The sequence below is a fragment of the Beta vulgaris genome, chromosome 1 (genome assembly GCF_026745355.1).
Source record: "Beta vulgaris subsp. vulgaris cultivar EL10 chromosome 1, EL10.2, whole genome shotgun sequence".
Classification (NCBI taxonomy): Eukaryota; Viridiplantae; Streptophyta; class Magnoliopsida; order Caryophyllales; family Amaranthaceae; genus Beta; species Beta vulgaris.
The window spans coordinates 32,661,832-32,682,800 of NC_079202.1; the positions used below are offsets into that span (position 1 = coordinate 32,661,832).

The following is a 20,969-nucleotide window of genomic DNA, read 5'->3' on the forward strand; positions in this document are numbered from 1 at the left end:
CCCAATTTGGCAAGGAACGATGCCACGTGGCCGGTGCCTTTGTTAGAGTGTTTTATATTATGTAATCCATGATCACAAGCATATATACTAATGTCTAAACTACTAAACTAAGTGAAACTTGATGTTATTACTATAAAGTAAAATATTTATAAATGAAATATATAATTACCCGGGACGTAGCCGAGCATAAAAACTAATTTCCTTAATTAAAGTCGCCACACTCACATCCAACTCTTGGGTGGCCCTGATGGATGGAGCTTGTCTAGACCACTCATCGTGAGAGGCCAAAATGGCTTCTCACAGGGACGCTTTTAACATTTTGCGTAAAAAGACAAAAAAACAGATGAACTTTGTACCAACTTATACCAAAGTTCAGTAATTGACACCAATATCAAAATAACTCTTATTCTGGTACCTCGTGTAAGTGAACTTTGGTATCAACTTTGAGTTGTGGTTATGGGTGTTCATGGGTGGTTAACCGTCCCGAAAACAATATTTTGGTTCGATAACCGGAAGTTTCGGTTTGCTATTTTTGTGAACCGTAACCGTTTAGACCCATTACCGCCTAAGCGGTTAACCGTTTTTCGGTCTGGTTTTTCGGTTAACCACCAACCGTTATTTAAGTTATACTATTATGTTTTACTTAATGTACATACTTCCTCCGTTTCAAAATAGATGCTACATTGTTGACTTTTCCACTATTCATGAATGAGGTTTAACCATGCATTATTTACTATTAGGTAAAATCAAATGTTATAATGTAATATGTTGTTGGATTTGTCTAATGTATATTTTCAGAAAATCAAAATTTTATACTTTACTCTAATACATAATTAAAGATATTAGTAGTCAAAGTAGTGCCTCGACAAGCGTTTTAGTCAACAATGTACCATCTATTTTGAAACGGAGGAAGTATATATTTTCAATTTTTTTGTGCATATATTTTAATATTATATATACTCTAATATAAATGTGTTATAAAGTGGATAATTAATCCATTGAAAAACATAATTAACAATTAGAATTCACTTCATTTCCTAATTATAGTGTTTATATTAGTTCTAGAGTTTCCAACTAATTACATACTTCCTCTAATTGTTGTAAATTAGCAATAAATATTAGAATTAATGTAATTGTTTGTAAATGTTTCACAAAAATTAAATAGAGAAAAAAATATTTCGGTATTTCAGTTAACCGCTCACTCAAAAATCATAACCGTAACCGTGAATTTTATCAGTTCGGTAACCGTACAGTTAAAACTTTTTTTTGTCGGTACGGTAACAATCCATTTAGACCGGTTTTTCGGTATTTCTGTACATTTCGGTTTCGGGTTTTAATGAACACCCCTAGTTTTGGTACCAATTATACTTCGGTTTTTTCACCATATACCCCTGGCAATTTTTTTTTTGCACCGTATACCCTTTCAACTTTCCAAATTCACCATATACCCTTCACTTTTCAAAAACTACATCAACTTATCATTTTAACTAACGATGTTAGACTTCCGTTAGTCATTAGGCCCTAATCCCCTCTAACCCAAGTTAACTAACATAAACTCTAACTCCCTCTAGCCTAATTAATCCTAAATCGTATCCTAATTACCCTCTAACCCTAATTAACCCTAAACCTACCCTAACCACCCACCCACCACCCCTCCTCCACCACCACCCCTTCCCCCACCCCAGCCACAACCCCCTCCCCTTTCCCCGACAACCCCACCCCTCCCCTTTCCCCGGCAACCCCACCCCTCCCCTTTCCCGCAACCCCCTCCCTCCGGCAACCCCCCCAACCGAACGACGAGCCTGAGGAGAGAGAGAGAGAAGGAAGATTCGGGACTACGGGATCAAAGTTGTCACTCATGGCGGAGGAGAGAGAGAAAGAAGGTGGGAAAAGGGGGTCACAGGTGCACGACTGTGGGGATAGGGTGGGGTGCGAAAATCCGGTGCGGGTGGGGTGGGGTGCGAAAATCCGGTGGGGGAAGTGGGGTAGGGTAGGGTAGGGTGTGTGGGTGGGGGTGGGGTGCGAAAATCCAGTGGGCAATGTTGCGGCTGGGTGGGGGTGGGGTAGGGTAGGGTGCGAAAATCTGGCTGGGTGGGGGTGGGGGTAGGGGAGAGGGCTAGCGAGGTTGCGGCTAGGTGGGGTTGGGGGTGAGCTGGCGAGGTTGCGGCTAGGTGGGGGTTGGGGGGTGAGCTGGCGAGGTTGCGGCTGGGGATGGGGTGATGGGGGTGGTGGGCTGGTGGGGCTGGGGTTGTTAGGGTTGGTGGGTTTGGGGTGGGGTGGTGGGCTTTTAAGGTTTTTTAGGTTTTTTAGGGTTATTTAGGGTAGTTAATTAGGTTTAGGAGCGGATTATGCCCAAACGACTAACGGAAAGTCTAAAACAGTTAGTCAAAAGGGTAAGTTGATGTATTTTTTGAAAAGTGAAGTGTATATGGTGAATTTGGAAAGTTGAAAGGGTATACGGTGTAAAAAAAAAAATTTGTGAGGGCGGGGTATATGGTGAAAAAACCGATTATACTTACTTTGGCACAATTTATACTTACTTTGGTATCAACTTTGAACTTTGGTATCACTAATACCTCCTTTGATACAGTAATTTTTTTTTTACTTCAGTATTTTTTTTAATAAGGTAAGGAGAAATATTGACAAGTTGGGAGAATAAAGGGAATCTCAATTTGCCAAGATTGAGAATAGATCCCAGAATCTACTGGAACCGAGAGAAAAGTTCTAATCACTAGACTATCTCTCACTCTCCTTTGATACATCAACTTTAAATTTTAGTATCTATATTAATAATTTGGTATTAACTTTATTTTTTGTCTTTTTGTGTAAGAGACCAACCTCTTATGATGAGATATCAAGTGTTTTTCTGCCTGGTTTGCTAAATGACGCCCTAAAATTTCCTATTTACGCCCTAAATACATGTATAAAAATACGGTATGGTATACTTCATCTCTTTTCTCATTTTTCCCATTCCTTCTTCACTTCACTTCCCTTCCCTATCAATTATAATCTTCCACTCCACCACTGCCTCCGGCACACCCCCATCGGCGCCGACAAACAGAATAAAGAAATGCAATCCCATTATGGAAGAAGATTCCCAGTGACCACATTCCATATCCCTCCAAAACCCAACTCCCACAAAATTACAAATATTTCCAATACTCTAAATCACTTTCCATAGGCATCATCAACCTTCAATTAAAAAGCTTGTGAAGCTGTCCGTGAATGTTGGAAGATCAATCAAAGTGTAGTACAACAAAAATGTTACGAATACACTCTCAATTTCTTCTATGTATTCTACTTCTCTCTCACTATAATCCTAGTAGCATACAATGAGAATGATGAAGACCCAACAATTAAAACTATGCACCAGTTTTCCTTCTCCTCTTCTCTGTTTTTCCCATTCTCCCCTTCCTTCTTCATTCCCCCTCCCTATCATCTTCACCGGCCACCACCGTACAACAACAGCCGCACCACCACCACATAACCAAAATCGCCGCACTGCTACCCACGACACACCACCACCGCACAAACACAGCGCACCTACGTTTTTTTTTCATTTACAATGAAATTTTTTTTTAAAAAAAAAAGGGAGGCGTCCATGGCAGGCGCTCCACCACATGGTGAGGCGTCTGCCATGGACGCCTCCCCTTTTTTTTAATTTTTTTTTAAAAAAGGGAGACGTTCATGACAGACGCCTCAACGTGTGGTGGAGCGCCTGCCATGGACGCCTCCACTAGTGGTGGGGTGTCCATGGTGGGCGCCTCTCTTTTAAAAAAAAATTACAAAAACAAAGAGAATGGGATGGTGATGGTGTGCCGGGGTAGGTGGTCGTGGTGGTGGTGCCGTGGAGAAGAAAGTGGTGGTGGTGGTGGTGGTGTGGCATGAACTTTTGAAATTGGAAGAGGAGGGGTAGGGAAGTGACTCAAAAGGAGGAGAAAGAAAATAAATACAAGTATTATAAATACAATATAAAAATATTGTATTTAGAACGTTAATAGGAAATTTTACGACGTCGTTTAGCAAAACCCTTATCTACTGAATGGTTCTGTGGCTAGTGTCCATAATTATTGGGTGCAAAAGTAAGTCTGCGTGATGGCGTCACTGTGGTTGTCATTTTAGCTAATTGAGCAGGGCGATCAAATAATTGTAAATTTATCGTCAAACCAGCCCCTCATTCATTTGGGTAGGAGGATTTGCTGACCTGTTGACCAGTAACATGGGCTCCACCTCTTCAAATTTTAGCAAGTTGGAACTCCTACACTTTCGATGTTCATGTGATGTGGGACAGAAAAAGAAAAAGGAGCGAGACGGGAAAAGGGAGAGGGTCGTCAAAAAACATTAGCAGGGGAAGTTGACTAAGCTAAGGTCATGGATGAGGTAATCCATTGGTTGAGTTATCAGATGTACCTCGTCCGTTTCTATTAATTCTTCATCTATTTCAAAATAATTGATATACTTATGTGAACACATTTGCAGATACATAATTTTAAATATTAATATATTTTTAATTTTTACATGTAAATATATTATAAAAACATTGAAATTTTAAGAATATATATCGACTATCAAGAGGATTGAACAAGATCTCACATGATTATGTTTTTTCATTCGTAAAAATCACAAAATACGATTAAAAGAGAGTATGTATAGTACAAAAGTCAAATTGTGTTATCTATTTTTGAAACGGAGGAAAAATAAGATATTTTAGCTGAAAAAGTTGCGTCCAAATATAAGATATAATATTATTGAAATGTAATGTATTTGAGACTTGTGTTTTACTTCCTCCATTCTTTTTTAACTGTCACATTCTTTTTATGCTTAAACTTGTCAAACTTTAACCCTATATGTACCCAAATGTAATTAATATTAATTACCTAGTGATATATTGTTAAATTTGTCTCTATGTGAAATTTTGAAATATCAACTTTGTAGTTATATGTAATTAGCTATTCCATCCGTCTCAAAATATAGTTCCCATATCATTTTGCACAGTCTCCAAGACGTATCTTTGACCTACGATATCTTCTATTTCTTATTAGTAAAAACATAAAAAGTTGATATTACGAATTTATACATTGACACGAATCTAGCAAGACCCCTCATGAATATGTTTTTTTTGTATATATTACTAAGAATATTTAGTCAAAATTTTTAAAATTTGACTCCCAAAATAGAAATGGGAACTATATTTTGGGACGGAGGGAGTATAATGGTCAAGTGCGAATTGAAGTACGGGAGAAACATATGTTGAAGTATATAATACATACCTCTACATACTTTGGACCTATTAGAAAGGATTGTACCTTCCCATCTCAAGATTTGGTGTTCAAATTTCACTATTACTCTTTTTTTTTTTTTGTGTTCTATTCCTCTTGATCTATCGAATAGAGATTGGCGTTTATGATTGGAATCCTGTAGATAATATTCTAAGAACTTGGTCCACTTATAAGTTTAAATGAGGTTTCGTACTAAAAATTAATAATGCCTTATACGTAATCAAATGTGCCAATACTTTCACGTACAATAATGAAAGCAGGAGGCAGTAAATAAACTATTGCGATCTTGACACTAATGAAATCACATTTCTATAGTATTTTATTCTTAATATCGACTGATGCTAAAAGTTTCCTGTACTAGTTGATTGTGGGCCTTGGCCCCACCATCTAGTGTTTGGTCAGTTATTCTGGCGCCACAATCACTATAAATTCATGCTACTTAACTTCATTAAGTAGTGGGTGGATTCATTCATCTTTTGAGGCTTGAGCAAAGAAGTTCAGAGAAATTGGTGATAAAATGTCTTCACAATCAGCGAATACCTCTCTTTTAACCCCTTACCAAATGGGAAAGTTCCATCTTTCTCACAGGTGAACTTATTTCTTCATTCTTTTTTTTTTTTTTAATATATTTATTTCGTTATAATTTCCTTGAGCTTTAGTTTTTCTAGTAATAATCCTGATTTTAGCTGTAAATCTTTATATGGAAAATCTTTGAATTTTGATGGCAATTTAAAAACTTGTGGTGGTCTTGCATAATTTCGATTCTAAGTACGTTTATTCAGCTTTTTTTCTGGGTACTGGAAGAATATTAACAAGGCCGTTTTGAAAATTTTGGGGCCCCGGTTCTAACATGAAAATTGGGCCCCTAAATTTATAGAAAATAAAGATGGAACTCATCGAAGGTTAGAGTTCTAAAGATGGAAAGTTGAAAAATCTAAAGATAGATCATTGACAAGTTGATTAAGGGTGGAAAACAAAGGTGATTTCTTCAAATATGAAGTAAAATTTTCAAAATAATATATTTTGGGGCACTTATAATTTTGGGGGCCCTGTGCTATTGGGCTCTTTGCACACCCTCATCTACCCCTCTGAATATTAACATAGACCAGAGTTATCAAGTAAAATGAGAAAATGATGCACCAGAAAGATGAATGGATGGTCGAGATACTAAAAATCCTCCTGTCACCAGTTCAAATCTGATTCCTGGCAAGAGCAGAGGACTGAAAATCCTCATGCCACTACAACATTTCAAATCTGGTTCCTGACACATACATTTTTTGTAGGATAGCTCAATAGGTAGAGCAGAGGACAGATAATCCTCCACCAGTTCAAATCTGCTTCCTGGCACACGCTTGATTGATATGATATGATATATTGTCACCTCTATAGCTCTATATGGAGAAATACCCAAGTCATATTCATATATATCCTCTAAATATTACAGTATGTATGATATTATCCCATATCAAAGTTTGCCTATTAATCGATGGATTTTTTCTAGATAAGAGTATTTCTAACAATAACATATATCCCATATCATAGAAAAGCGTATGCAGGGGAGGTTTTTTCAGACAATGTCATGGTAACTACTGATAGTGATAGATATTTCTTTCTTTTCCTGTTGGCTGTTGGTTACTGTAATACTTTGATGGCTTCTCACCACCAAATAGGTTCTGGGATGTGACCTGGTAAACTGAAGTCATACTCCTAGTCTATGATAGAATTTGTGACAAGCACATGCGGAAGTTTAATGGACCAAATTTGTAATTTATGAATTTTCATTGATTGGATTAATTTGTTACAAATTTGGGGAGATACATATAATATATGATATGCAAGGTTCCATAAGAGGACTCTGCTTATGGGAAGTACATATGATTCCACACTCCTATATACAATGCTAACACATATTTATAGGAGTGGTATAGCTCAATCTACAATATTCTACACTAATCTTATATGATCTAATCATATCTTATGCTAGATTATTTTAGATTCTTCATTCCTAGAATTTTCTATAATATGCTTTAATTACAATAGATATTTGTTTAGATAACTCTAGAATTCATCTTGATTATTACACTAGATTTTTCTAGATTACTATTTATAACACTCCCCCTTAATCTTGAAAAATCTGACTTTCATACTTGTAAATAATTTTGCTCAACTCCCCCATAATTATATCCTTGTTGGTCCTCCTTTAATGTCCTCCTTGAATTTGCAAGGCTCAAAAGTCGCTCACGTATTTGATGTTCTTGATGTCTTTGTGTCCTTGTTAATGCTCCCCTGCCTTTATCTTCTTGTTTACTCCTCCACTTTTGCTTCCCTTGTATTCTTTGTGTATTTTTTATTTGCTTGATTCATTGTTGGGGAACTCCATGCTCCTTGTTTCCTTCCATTTTCAGCATTTTGATTGTTGATCCGACTTATGAGGTCTTCTTGCCTCAATATGTATTTTAGGTCTTTGCCAATCACATGCACTGTTGTTGGGTCTATTGCCCATGTTGTGCTTGGGTCTTGTCTAGCTTGTTGTATTAGGGTCTAATGTCCTTTTATGCTCGAGTCTCTTTGCCCGGCACATATTTGGGGTCTTTTTCTTTGCCCATTGATGAATCGGGTTGACATTATTTTCAGTCACCCTTGAACGCATAGGGCTAGCTTGTATTTGCCACCCACATGCTTGTATTGTTGTGGCTTTGTTTAGCCAACAACTAAATTTGGTTGGCATTTTAGCCACAATATGTATGCGCATGTGAAATGTATAATTACATATTGAATAATGAAACATGCATGGACTAATGTTGAAAGAAACATGCATGATTCGGGAAGCATGCATATAATGACTTACCGTATTTTTGGTGAAAACTTGGAGGAGACAGAATCTTCTAGCTCTGATGCCAAATGTTGGAAATATTTAGCGGAAGTAGTAGTGAACTTTTATGTTTAAGAGATGTTTTTGATCAAGGAGTGTTGTTGTTTGATGGTAAAGGGAGAGATTGTTTGTGGAAAATGGTAGGCTTTTTCATTAACTTTGTGATGTTGTTTTTCATACATCCTCAATGCTTACACCATCACCTATTTATAGGTGTGGTAAGAAAACTTGTGCATCTTCTAGATTCTAGGATTTTTACATCTAGATGTTTCTTAGGACTTTTCTAGGATTTTCCCTAGGCTAGATATTATTATACATCATTCTAGAAAGATATCTAGATTTTTCTAACATAGATATTTTCATGGATATTTTCCTAGATTACTCTAGATATTATAATTACATGATCATTCTACTACTATGGAGAATTTTCTAGATTAATATCTAATAGTCTACTGAAGGCGGTAGTAATTACTCCCTCTGTTTTTTTTATCTTTCTCACTTGGAATCTTGACACTATTCATGCATAGAGAGAATCTTCTCAAATGTTCTCAATTTATAAGAAAAAACATAGTCATGTGGGGTCTTGTTTGATTCGTCTCAATTAGTACTTTATTAATATTCAATCGTTATAATTTTTACTAATATATAATGAATGATATTTAAGTTTTAAAACGTGCATTGGAAGACGCGCACGAGAAAGTGAGAATGATAAAAAAACAGAGGGAGTACTAATTAGTATGGACGTACTGCTTGTTTGAATATTGTTGGAAACACTGGATTGTGTTCCATATGATTCGCATTGCTGAATGCTTATAGTAATAGTAGTATATGCTTAGTTATACACATCTCAAGTGCAAGTTCATGCAGTTCATGTATTGTAAAAAAGTGCACAAATCTGGTGACTGTTAATAATAATCGTTGAGTTTCTTTTTCTGTCATCACCCTTTTAATGGATGCTGATATTTTTCCTTTATCACTTACCAGAGTTGTTTTAGCACCACTGACAAGACAGAGGTCTTACGGAAATGTTCCTCAACCGCATGCTATTTTATATTATTCTCAGCGAGCTTCAAATGGGGGTTTACTCATAACTGAAGCAACTGGAGTTTCGGACACTGCTCAAGGGTACGCTTGTGGCGCTAGTTTTAGCTTCAATCTCTCCAGTGACAATGGAATCGAGAAATTATTCTCTAAGTTTATATGCACTTTGATTGTGCAGGTATCCATACACACCTGGTATATGGACAAAAGAGCAAGTTGAAGCATGGAAACCTATTGTTGATGCTGTCCATGCAAAAGGAGGTTTATTTTTTTGTCAGATATGGCATGTTGGACGGGTTTCAAATGAAGGTAACTTACTAGATTGATACTGATACTCCTTCCTCTTATCTGAAACATAATATTTAGCTGTTGTTGTTGTGTCTTAGGAACTGTTGTGTTTTTTGACTTTCCTTGGATTTTACTAAGCTGAATTTTCTCAACGACAGGTTTCCAGCCAGATGGCCAAGCTCCAATCTCTTGCACTGATAAGCCTTTGACGCCTCAAATTCGGGCCAATGGCATAGATACTGCCCAGTTCTCACCCCCAAGACGGCTAAGAACAGATGAGATACCTTTAGTTGTGAACGATTTCAGACTTGCTGCTCGGAATGCAATGGAAGCTGGTAAATTCCTGCTGGATCTGAACTTCTCACCAATAAGTTTCACTCCTCTGAAGGATGAGACTGTCCAGATAATTAGTGTGCTGTGTCTCATGATTAATTGATTGATTAATATTATTAAAAATTTCTTATATAGGATTTGATGGTGTTGAAATCCATGGAGCTAATGGCTACCTCATTGAGCAGTTTATGAAAGACAAAGTTAATGACCGAACAGACGAATATGGTGGATCTCTAGAGAATCGTTGTAGATTTGCTCTAGAAATAGTTGAAGCAATTGTGAAGGAGATTGGTGCAGATAGAGTTGGGTTCCGAATTTCTCCCTTTGCCAATTATATGGAATCAGAAGATTCAAATCCAAAAGCTTTGGGACTCTATATGGCCGAATCCCTCAGCAAACATGGAATTCTTTACTGTCACGCAATCGAACCAAGGATGATAAAAGTTGGAGAAAAAAAGGAGTGTTCTGATAGTCTCCTGCCTATGAGGAAGGCTTTCACTGGTACTTTCATAGCCGCTGGAGGGTACGACAGAGAAGATGGAGATAAGGCAGTGATGAAGGGTCATGCTGATCTTGTAGCTTTTGGTCGCTTGTTTTTAGCCAATCCAGATCTGCCTAAAAGATTTGAGCTCAATGCTCCTCTTAACAAGTATCACAGAGACACATTTTACATTTCTGATCCCGTTGTTGGCTACACGGATTATCCATTCCTTGAAGAGGCAATGTAGAATTTAGATCTATTTTAATCTTCCTGCAAATTATGGGAGGTATTCTACTTGTTTGTATCATTGTTTGGTTCATCGCGAATCCCCTGATGGAAATATGATGTAGATGAGTACTCTCCTCTACAGGAATGTAGGGGCATGCTAGTTATATTTCAACAATGTATCTTCGAATAAGACTATATAGCAATATAGATTGTGGCACAGTGGCAGCCATGACATGCTGCATTGTACTGAGTATGTTTTTTTTTTTTTTACTGAGTATGTTGGTTACGAGCTTTTTAGCGTTTTCTTCATTTGTACTGATACTTGTTATCAACTTCTCAGTCATTGTACTAATACATGAGTTTTTGCCCTTATATTTGATATTTATGTGCCAAAATTATGTATTTTCGCAGTTAGGAAATACTAATCCTTATAGCCTTTCTATTTACAAGATTAGATATCCCGCCTAGATTCCACGCTTATCCTCCTTGCACAAAATGATCATGCAATTCATGCTATAGAATTAGAGAATGGCTAAAAAAAGACTAATTGTTAATTGTCGGAACTGGTACGTCTTTGAGGCATTTTGATGTTGTAATCCACCATTTTCTCAATTTCAAATTTAGCTATATAACAATTAGATGTCTAGTCTATCATGTTGGAAATAAAGCCTCAAATTTGGATATCTTCAATAAATATTTGTTTGTTTACCTTTTGTTCATGAAATATCCAAGACCCTCACTGAAAGAACAGAAGCTTATTACTTAGTTTATTTATCATCATACTCCCTTAAATTTAGTCGAGAAGTGAGCTAGAAGGATTGACAAACCACACATTTGGGCTATGTTCATTTCTCATACTATTATAGCTTGTTTGATAGACAAACTTTTGTTAACTTTTTAGTCAGGCTTTGATTTTTTTTCAAATGGTTCAACAACCAAAACAATGTTTTTCCAAGAAGCTTGAAATTTGACTTTTAACAAATTAAAACATAGTAATATAGTATGAAGTTCTCCTAGGCTTTTGGAAATACTTCAAAAAAGTTGTCAATTTTTTTTTTATTAGGAAAGATAATTAGTTTGAAGCCCAACCCATGCAGGCTAGCTCAGTGGCTGAGTTCAAGGCTAAACAGTCCAGAAGTAAATGCCCTAACAAATAGTTTGGATGAGGATTCGAACCCAATGACTTGGAATTCGGGATGGTACTCCACTAAGCTACCATCTCTCCCTCTCAGAAAAGTTGTCTATGTTGGCTATTAACAATTGACAATAAATACTGGTTATTGATAATTAACAACAGCTAGTAAAAAAACTAATTTTACTATAAACCTATGTAATCAACTAATGCTAACGACGAACTCAAGCAAGCAAGAACAACAATCAATACTACTAGTTGGTCAAATACGGTAACCGTTAGGGAAACTACGAGAATCAAAAGGGTCACAAGATGCAAACAATAAGAGCAACTACAATGACAAGCTATAACTACTTGTAGCCTTGTGTGCCACATCAAATTTCCAAACTATAATATTTCCAAGCAACAACTTCTCTCAATAAAAAGCTACAAGCACTTGTAGTTTTTGTACGTCCCACAATTGCATTTACTAAATGAAAATTGAAAAGTTAGATGGAAAGGTACAAGTAGGGCCCACAAAAAGTTAAACAAAGCTACTTGCTTTGTGAAGCTACTTGGTTTTGCCAAGCTACAACCTCTTTTCCACTCCTATAACAAAGCAAGTAGCTCCAAGTTTTTTTTTTTTTTTTTTTTTTTTTTTTTTTTTTTTTGAGGGGAAGTAGCTCCAAGTTTGTTGAAATTGCAAGCTGAGACATCTCCCCATCCATTGGAGTTGCTCTAAACAATCTTTTAGGCGTGAAACACTTTTCCAAACATTTGGGCTATGTTCATTTTTCATACTATTATAGCTTGTTTGATAGGCAAACTTTTGTTAACTTTTTAGTCAGGCTTTGATTCTTTTCAAATGGTTCAACAACCAAAACAATGTTTTTTCAAGAAGCTTGAAATTTGAATGTATAACAAATTAAAACACAGTACGAAGTTCTCCTAGGCTTTTGGAAATACTTCAAAAAAGTTGTCTTTTTTTTTCTTTATCAGAAAAGATAATTGGTTCGAAAGCCAATCCATGCAGGCCAGCCAAGAGGCTGGGTACACGGCTAAACAACCCAGAAGTAAATGCTCCATCATATTGTTTGGATGAGGATTCGAACCTAATGCCTTGGAACAGTGGCGGATCCAGAATTTTTGTATTAGGTGGGCCATATGTCCTTAACTAAAAATATTATTTTCTCTAAATAATAATTTTCCAAATCTTACATGTACCAAGGAACAATGTAAAAAAAAAAAGGAAACGGCATCACAAAGATATTGTTGTGTGACAAGAAAACAAAAGAAGGAAGAACAAGAGAAAAATCCCGAAAAAGAGAGAGAGAAAAAAAATATTGAGCATTATTTTTCACTATGACATTATCTTAAAAGGTCTACTAAAGATTGCGTTCTCTCCACCTTATTTTTTCTTGAACTTATTGGAATTAAATAAAAGCTATCTAAACTAATATGAGCTTATGAACTTATTGAAACTTATATTAGAAGGTGTGAGAACTTACAAAAACTTATTGGAACCTATTTGAACTTATAATTGAACTTGAAGTATTTTTTTGACAGGGAAGAATGAAGAGAATGCACCCTAAATTAAATAGTATAAATTTACAATATCAAACAATTATATAAATAAAATTTGTAGTAAATAAATATAAAATAAACAACAATACTATATGAATTGTGATGATGATTATTTAGTAAAGTTCATCGAGTAGTGGAAACTGTTAGTTTAGTCTAGCATTGTAAAAGTAAAAGAAAAATAAAATGGGAAAGAATAGAAGGAAGTAAATGCAAGAGTTGTGGCAACTGGCAAGCAGAACCATCATTAGAAAATTTGCTATATTAGGGATTCGAACGTCGCACCACCAATCCAGCACATGCATTAAAATCAGGTAAGATCATCTAACCTACATATGTTTTTCATTATACTATTGGGAACTTAATACTTAGTCGTATTTTCAGTGCTGGGGTGGGCCAAGGCCCGGGTAGGCCTCCCCTTGGATCTGCCCCTACCTTCGAATTTGGGGTGGTATTTCACTAAGCTACTATCTCTCTCTCTCAGAAAAGTCTATGTTGGCTATTAACAATTGCCAATAAATATTGGTTATTGATAATTAACAACAACCAGTAAAAAAACTAGTTTTACTATAAACCTATGTAATCAACTAATGCTAACGACGAACTCAAACAAGCAAGAACAACAATCAACACTACTAGTTAGTCAAATAAGGCAACTGTTAGGAAACTATGAGAATCAAATAAAGGGTCACAAGATGCAAACAATAAGAGCAACTACAATGACAAGTTATAACTACTTGTAGGTTTGTGTGCCACATCAAATTTCCAAACTATAATATTTCCAAGCAACAATCTCTCTCAATAAAAAGCTACAAGCACTTGTAGTTTTTGTACGTCCCACAATTGCATTTACTAAATGGAAATTGAAAAGTTAGATGAAAAGGTACAAATAGGGCCCACAAAAAGTTAAACATAGCTACCTGCTTTGTGGAGCTACTTGGTTTTGCCAAGCTACAACCTCTTTTCCACTCCTATAACAAAGCAAGTAGCTCCAACTTTGTTAAAATTGCAAGCTGAGACCTCTCCCCATCCATTGGAATTGCTCTAAACAATCTTCTAGGCGTGAAACACTTTTCCAAAAGTAGTAGTCCAACGTACGGGTTACACGAAACTCACCTTCAAGATACGAAGGGGAAACAATAATGGTCATGCTTAATGTGAACACTATCGATTTTCTGGTTTGATCTCAAAAGTTTGAGTGCAGATATGAGAAAGTGTGTTTATCAACATCTCCTTCATTATATGAGTTATTTCATATATATACACATGCTATAACGCTACTAGAAAACCGAAAAACCAACAGTTACATTTGAATAACCATCGAAACCGAGAATGAAAAGTTTCAATCAGGAACTGGTCGTGGGGAGCAACCCATGTCACGACTCGCGATGATTCTTTTTGCCTCACCGTCGGTGTGTGAAGCTCATCACTGGATGCGAGCATGCGACGCTCATCATGGGGTGCTAGCGGCAAGGTAGCGCAGCGTCTTCAGTCGCGAGGTGCGAAGCTTCCTCACCTTGTTCTTTTTTTTCTCAACACATCACAACTTGTGATGAAAATGTATGAAGCGTGACACACATATAGCATATAATATATCATACGTTGTTTGAGTTAGGACACTATAACTAAGCTAACTCAAACAACCATATCATTATACTCTAAATCTCCAATATTAACTAGAGGCAACAACTAATTGCCAATCAAGGCCTATGAGAAACTAGAAGTTACACAATAAAAGTCACTCTAAAACACGGCCTCAAGAAATGAACAAGTTAATGGAAGTTACTGGATGAACTCTACCACATACTGGAGAATAAATCAATGTCACTATAAGAAGATCAAAGGACCAAAGTTCCTTTAGTGACAGTTGTTTTAATTCTCTAAGATCGGCACCAATTCACTAATTGCAAAGTCAACAAAGATATTCAAAGCATCAGAAGTGAAGAGTATGACAGATAAGCTACAATGTCAGTAAAGCTGCGCTTTTAGTAGCTGAAATGTACTCTTGAGCGAGTTGCAGGAACACACAACAGGCACCGCCTTGTTTTATTTCTATATATTCATAACATACACATGTGTGAACCCAAAAATAAAAAGAGTAATTAATTAGTAAAATCATGTTTTCAACTGCCAGCAAGTCCATACATTAGAGATCGAGGAAACTTCCTGGACAATCATTGAAGATTATTTTCTGGAATCAAAATATCAAAATCACTTACAGTCCATTCTGCAGTCTGTCTTGTTCTACTAACATATATTTCTACACCAACATTGATGGATGACCATATACGCTTGGCTGGTGTTGTTCCTGGATCCTGCATAGTGTAAGATGAAAAGGATCTTGTTAACTGTGGTTACTTGATAAAGCTCAAACACAAAACGTCAGGGTAGCTGATTCACGAGAAGGAAAATCAGGTTGTAAGAAGTAGATATGAAACCAAGTAATTAACGCAAAGCGAATGTTTGAGAAGAGCATGAAGGATATTAATAAGTACACAAGGCACTCATGATCTAATGTTTTTTTGCGTCAGCACCATAAGCAACGAAAATCTAAAATCAGAAACTGAAACTTCCTCGTGTTGTCAAGCAGATAAGAAAATGCAGCCAAAGACAAGGGTGGATATGCATAGTAAATGCAACCACAGATAAATAACCTGGTAGAAGTACAACTGACTGGAAAGACGCCCAACATCCAATTCCCAGGTTCTTGAGTCCCCAATCCAACCATCTCCTTGCTTTTCTGGATATCCATGGATAGCCCACTCAGGGTGAGGTAGAAGCTGTAAGATTTCCTGTGACTGTGGATTGCTATATGGATCACAGATATCAACTGGTTTCTCTGCAAAGTCAGCATTTCCGGGGCCGCAATAGAGATGATATGCTGAATACGGAAATCGAGATGTATCATTTCTGTGGATGGCCTCCCCTGTGTTGCTAAGGTGATATGGTGGGCATGAGACAAGGTTATCTGGTCGACACCAGCTAGTAGTTTCAGGGTTAATGATCATCTCAGAATATCTGGTTACGTCTGTCAACACGTCACCATCACACAGAAGCCCATTATTCTTCCAGCAACTCCCAATATCAATGAGATAGAACTGACTGTTAGGGCCACCACCTTGTTTAACGTTGAGCGTTAATTTTGCTTTGAAGTTGGGAGATTGTGGTAGCTAGAGAAACAAAGTTAACATCATTCATCAGTGTTGCCAGTTAATCTTGTAAAGAAAAGCAATTACTAGAGGAGAGATGCATATACCTTTCTAAGCATGCCTCTACCTTCATAATGATAACCTCCATTAAATCCTCTTGTTGAGTCTGCTCTTAAGTACAACATAAGCCAAGGGTACTTAGAAGATGTTGTTAATTTGTTTGAGATAATCCAACTGCCACTACTCAAATTTTTTTCCCAGGAAACAGAGAAATAAGACATGCTGCTCACATCTTTATTAAAATCAGCGTTGAGATCATAGGAGCCATAAAATCCTCCACTTAATGATGGCATATGGTGCTCGGTTAAAAAAACTCTTGATTGATTTTGATAAACAAGAGGTTGATTCATGCATCCTTTCCCAAAACATGGAAATTTTCTGTCTGTAACTATTTTAGTGACTTTTTTGCCGTTTTCAGGACATAGTGTAGTATTTTTGTCAAAATTGCCGTTCTTAAGCATGATCATCCAGAATTGCCATGGGTCTTGAGTATCAGATACCTCACATAGAGAAGCAAGATACAACTCCTTTTCGACAGCATAACGGTCAGGATCAGCATAAGGTTGATAACCAGGAATAGGAAAGTTGTCACCTGCCTTCAACCTGTTGTCTGAGTTCTTTACTTTGTGATGCACTTTGCAACCACTATTTTTGTTATTGAGGTCAGTATCCCCTGCCTCTGGGCACAATGAAGGGAATTAACATTTTCAGTATATATGACTTAAACTATGAAGTATAAAATAGATGACCCAAAATTTTACATTGAACTTCACAGAGAAAAAAAATTTCATGGTGAAGGACAGATATTGGAAAACTCTATTGTTGCACATATCTATTACTTTGTCTAATGTAAATCGAATATCATGTATAGCATATATTATTATTTAGAGCCATCCAACTTAACCATAGTTGTGAGTTGTGACAGCTATATATTTCGACACCACCATTGCTAACTTGATGCAGACATAGTCTATAGTAAATAAAATAAAAATTTAGTAGGATATGAGGCATACCCAGTTTTGTACCCAAGAGATTATGTCCTGTTTCATGTAATATGAAGCTTATTATTCATAAAATATAAGCTGGAAATGACTCAACAATATAAACCCAATACAAACAAGTACTTATATTTTGAAATGTGGAAGATGTATTGCAAATATCAACACTTATATGAGTAGTTGCTGATAACACAATATTTTCAGGTAACTTCTCCTTTCAAAAGATATCCAAAAACAATCGTCAAGTAGATCCCATCCTTTTTCGACAAATTATTCCAAAGATCTTATTTATAGGGTTAATAATGCAATGAATATTTTCAGGTAAATTCTACCAAACAGAGGGGTAGATGAGGGTGTGCAAAGAGCCCAATAGCACAGGGCCCCCAAAATATATTATTTTGAAAATTTTACTTCATAAGTGAAGAAATCACCTTTGTTTTTCACCCTTAATAAATTTGTCAATGATCTATCATTAGATTTTCAACTTTCTATCTTTAGAACTATAACCTTCCATGAGTTTCATCTTGATGTTCTATAAATTTAGGGACCCAATTTTCATGTTAGAACCGGGGCCCCAAAATTTCCAAGACGGCCCTGCTACCAAAGCAACTATTTATTCTAGCAGCTATACCTAGAGCTTAACGTCTGTTAAGTACATGTAAAATGATAGGGAATATAGCAATTAAGGGAAGGAAATGGCATCAGATTTCTCTTGCATGGCTCTAGGAGCAATTTTCACACAAATGATATTGTCCAATTTTAATACGTTATATTATTATAACAACTTCAACTCATGAAAAATGCGTTTATTAGGTAGTTTTGCATCTTCTATATGATTATAGTGAGAAATTTCTAATTCATTACTATTACGACCTTTTCATGTTCATAACATATTCTGATTGTATATTCGGTAACATATGTCATATATTGGGTCAAAACTGTTCAATCTAATTATATGTTCAGTTCGACAACAGATGTTGTATATTGAGTCAAAACTGATGTATATTGACTCAGATTAGTGTAAATTTCCTCAAGTATTGTAAAGGAAAGTCCTATAATTGCTATACTACAAAGTAATCATTAAACTCTTATGCTCCATCAAATGTAAAATGGCAGTACCTATCTCTATCTTCTAATTGGTTTTCAAATTTAGGCATGAAAATTTAAGTTTCGCAATTTCTAAGACAGAGACATGCATTACATGTGTATTTTGAGGATAAGAAATCAATATAAGGCTTTAAACATTACCAAATATTTCATGTTCTAAAATAACCCAACTTTCTTTCAAAAAAAAAATAAAATAACCCAACTTAAATAATCAAATTTTATACAACAAAACTGTTACTACGATTCTACGAAGCCAATGCCGCGCGTGACAATTCAACCCAACAAGGCAACAATCAATTCAGCACATCGTAACAATCTAATCAAAACTTAATCACTACGTACCTTCTTTGTTTCAAAATACTTGCAAGTTGCAATGCAACTACCACTTTTTAGTACTAGACAAATTAATTTTAAACTTTTACATTGATAATAAGAGTGATTACATGTTTCATCTTAATTAATTTGTTACTTTATGTTGCATATGTGATACCATCCTATTAAACCACCTGTCAAAAAAATGGTTCCAAGTATTTTGAACGAGAGGTATTATTAACGGATATTTTGACATGTATAATATACTCTTTCGTTCTTTTTTATTGTTCTTATTTGAAATTTTGACATTACAAGTAGAGGTGGCCACGAGCCGTGTCGGGACGGCCCACGTGCCAAGCCCGCGTGTCTCGTGCCACAACGTGCCGTGCCAAAACGGGCCAAGAAATGCTCGTGTCGTGCCGGGCTCGTGCCAAGTTGTAAAATCTAAGGCCCATGCACGACCTGGCCCATGTGCCGTGCCGGGCCGGCTCGTGCCGTGCCATCGTGCCTTATACAAATTTTAACCAAAATAAGTGTGCCGACCCGTCGTGCTCGTGCCGGGTTCGTGCCAAACTTTTAGAATGTTGTTCATGCATGGCCCACGGCCCACCACTCGTGCCGGCGTGCCATGCCGTGCTCATAGCGGGCTCGTGCTGGACCGGGCTCAAATCGTGCCGTGCCGGCCCGGCCCATGGCCAGCTCTAATTACAAGTGACAGAATTGTTTAAATTCATTTGAAATATAAGAAAAAAAAATTATAGAAGATGAGGTGGTAGCTCAGTAGAGTAGCAACCCGAATTTCAGGGTATTGCCCAGGATTTGAATCCTCATCCCAGCCAATAAACAATATATTGGCCATTTAATTTTAGACTGTTTAGCCTTGTACTCAGCTTCGGAGCTAGTGTGCCCTGCAGGCTAGTAGCCTAACATGATTGGTTTTGGACCAATTATCTTTCCTAATAAAAAAAAATAGTATCGTATGAAGACTTGTTGGATTAGTATTAATGATTACTCCCTCCGTTCCATAATATAGTGCTTGCATTTCTCTTTGGGTGTCCCAAATATTGTGCCTATTTCTTTTTTATCAATTGGTTTGGATTAAATTATCCTTCATTTTTACATAAAACTTTCCAAAATACCCCTACTTTTTTAAAAAAATATGTGCCCCTCTTTATTGTTTTACACCATTTCAAGGTATATTTATTGTTCTTTTATTTTATTTTAAAGGAAAAAGAAAAAAAAAAAAAAAACTAGTTCCAAGGCAAAAATGCCCAATAAACATGTACTTCAATATATATTTTTGTGAAATTCTAAAACTTTTTTCATTTTCCTTAATTCTTGTGAAAAATGAAAAGTGAGCAGTTGAGCACTGTATTATGGGAGGGAGGGAGTAGTTTATTGTACAACAGCAAACTCGCAAGTTGAAACAAGAAGAACAAAGAGAGACAAAGTGGGTAAAACCGAAGTAATGAACACTAGAATAGTGAGAATTAATGAATACCATGAATCAAGGGGCAGTACAAATCTGTGCAATCTGCAAGTCTCGGACTACCCATGTGGGGTGCTTCAAAGCCCACCTCATTGCAGAAATTCCAAGCTTCCAATGCAAATCTGGTATTTGGGTTCTTCATTTCTGGGTCTCCAATGGCTGAAATGAACTTTTCTGAGGCATATGAGCTTGATGCTATTGCTGCAGAGGGTGTTCTCCATAGATGGAGCAGCAATGGTAATAGCAGTAGGTGAAGAGGAGAGAGAAAATGCATGGCTTTAAAATTATTATTCACAAATCACATATGCTGCCATATGAGTTATGACATGGTATAGAAAAGGTAAGTGGCGCGTCAAGAATGCGGCAAATATCTGTACTATACGGCAAGCAAAACTGCGTAAGTTCCCTATCAATTCCAAAGTAAGTGGTAATTGTAATCTTTTTTAGTTGGGGAAAGAGAGACATCATGATTGCTTTGGCTGAAATATACTTTATTCGTTTCTTTTTAATTGTTACACTTTAAATTTTATACATATTAATGTAAAACTTTCAAAAGATATCTATCTTTAATTTTATATTTATAAAAATTATAAAAGTGCATATTTAAACTTTGAAAAAATATAGATTTAATTTTATATCT

The 20,969-nt window shown here is 36.3% G+C and overlaps 2 protein-coding genes across 3 annotated transcripts; one reads left to right on the forward strand and one right to left on the reverse strand.

The window, feature by feature from the left end:
* Nucleotides 1-5,680: 5,680 nt before the first annotated feature.
* On the forward strand, nt 5,681-10,894 carry LOC104897982 (12-oxophytodienoate reductase 2). The gene is made up of 5 exons (XM_010684968.3): nt 5,681-5,867; nt 9,136-9,276; nt 9,371-9,501; nt 9,639-9,815; nt 9,949-10,894. The coding sequence occupies exons 1-5, from the start codon at nt 5,797-5,799 to the stop codon at nt 10,539-10,541; spliced, it is 1,113 nt and encodes a 370-aa protein (XP_010683270.1). The 5' UTR covers nt 5,681-5,796; the 3' UTR covers nt 10,542-10,894.
* Nucleotides 10,895-15,228: 4,334 nt separating this feature from the next.
* On the reverse strand, nt 15,229-20,735 carry LOC104897967 (hypothetical protein). Of its 2 annotated transcripts, XM_010684948.4 has the most exons (5): nt 20,342-20,735; nt 17,437-17,463; nt 16,471-17,102; nt 15,869-16,384; nt 15,229-15,529 (listed from the first exon to the last, which is right to left on the reverse strand). In XM_010684948.4, the coding sequence occupies exons 1-5, from the start codon at nt 20,601-20,603 to the stop codon at nt 15,389-15,391; spliced, it is 1,578 nt and encodes a 525-aa protein (XP_010683250.1). In that variant the 5' UTR covers nt 20,604-20,735; the 3' UTR covers nt 15,229-15,388. The 2 variants fall into 2 exon arrangements, with proteins under 2 accessions (XP_010683250.1, XP_010683258.1); XM_010684956.4 differs by lacking the exon at nt 17,437-17,463 and having other exon boundaries at nt 20,342-20,731.
* Between the last annotated feature and the right edge of the window lie 234 nt (nt 20,736-20,969).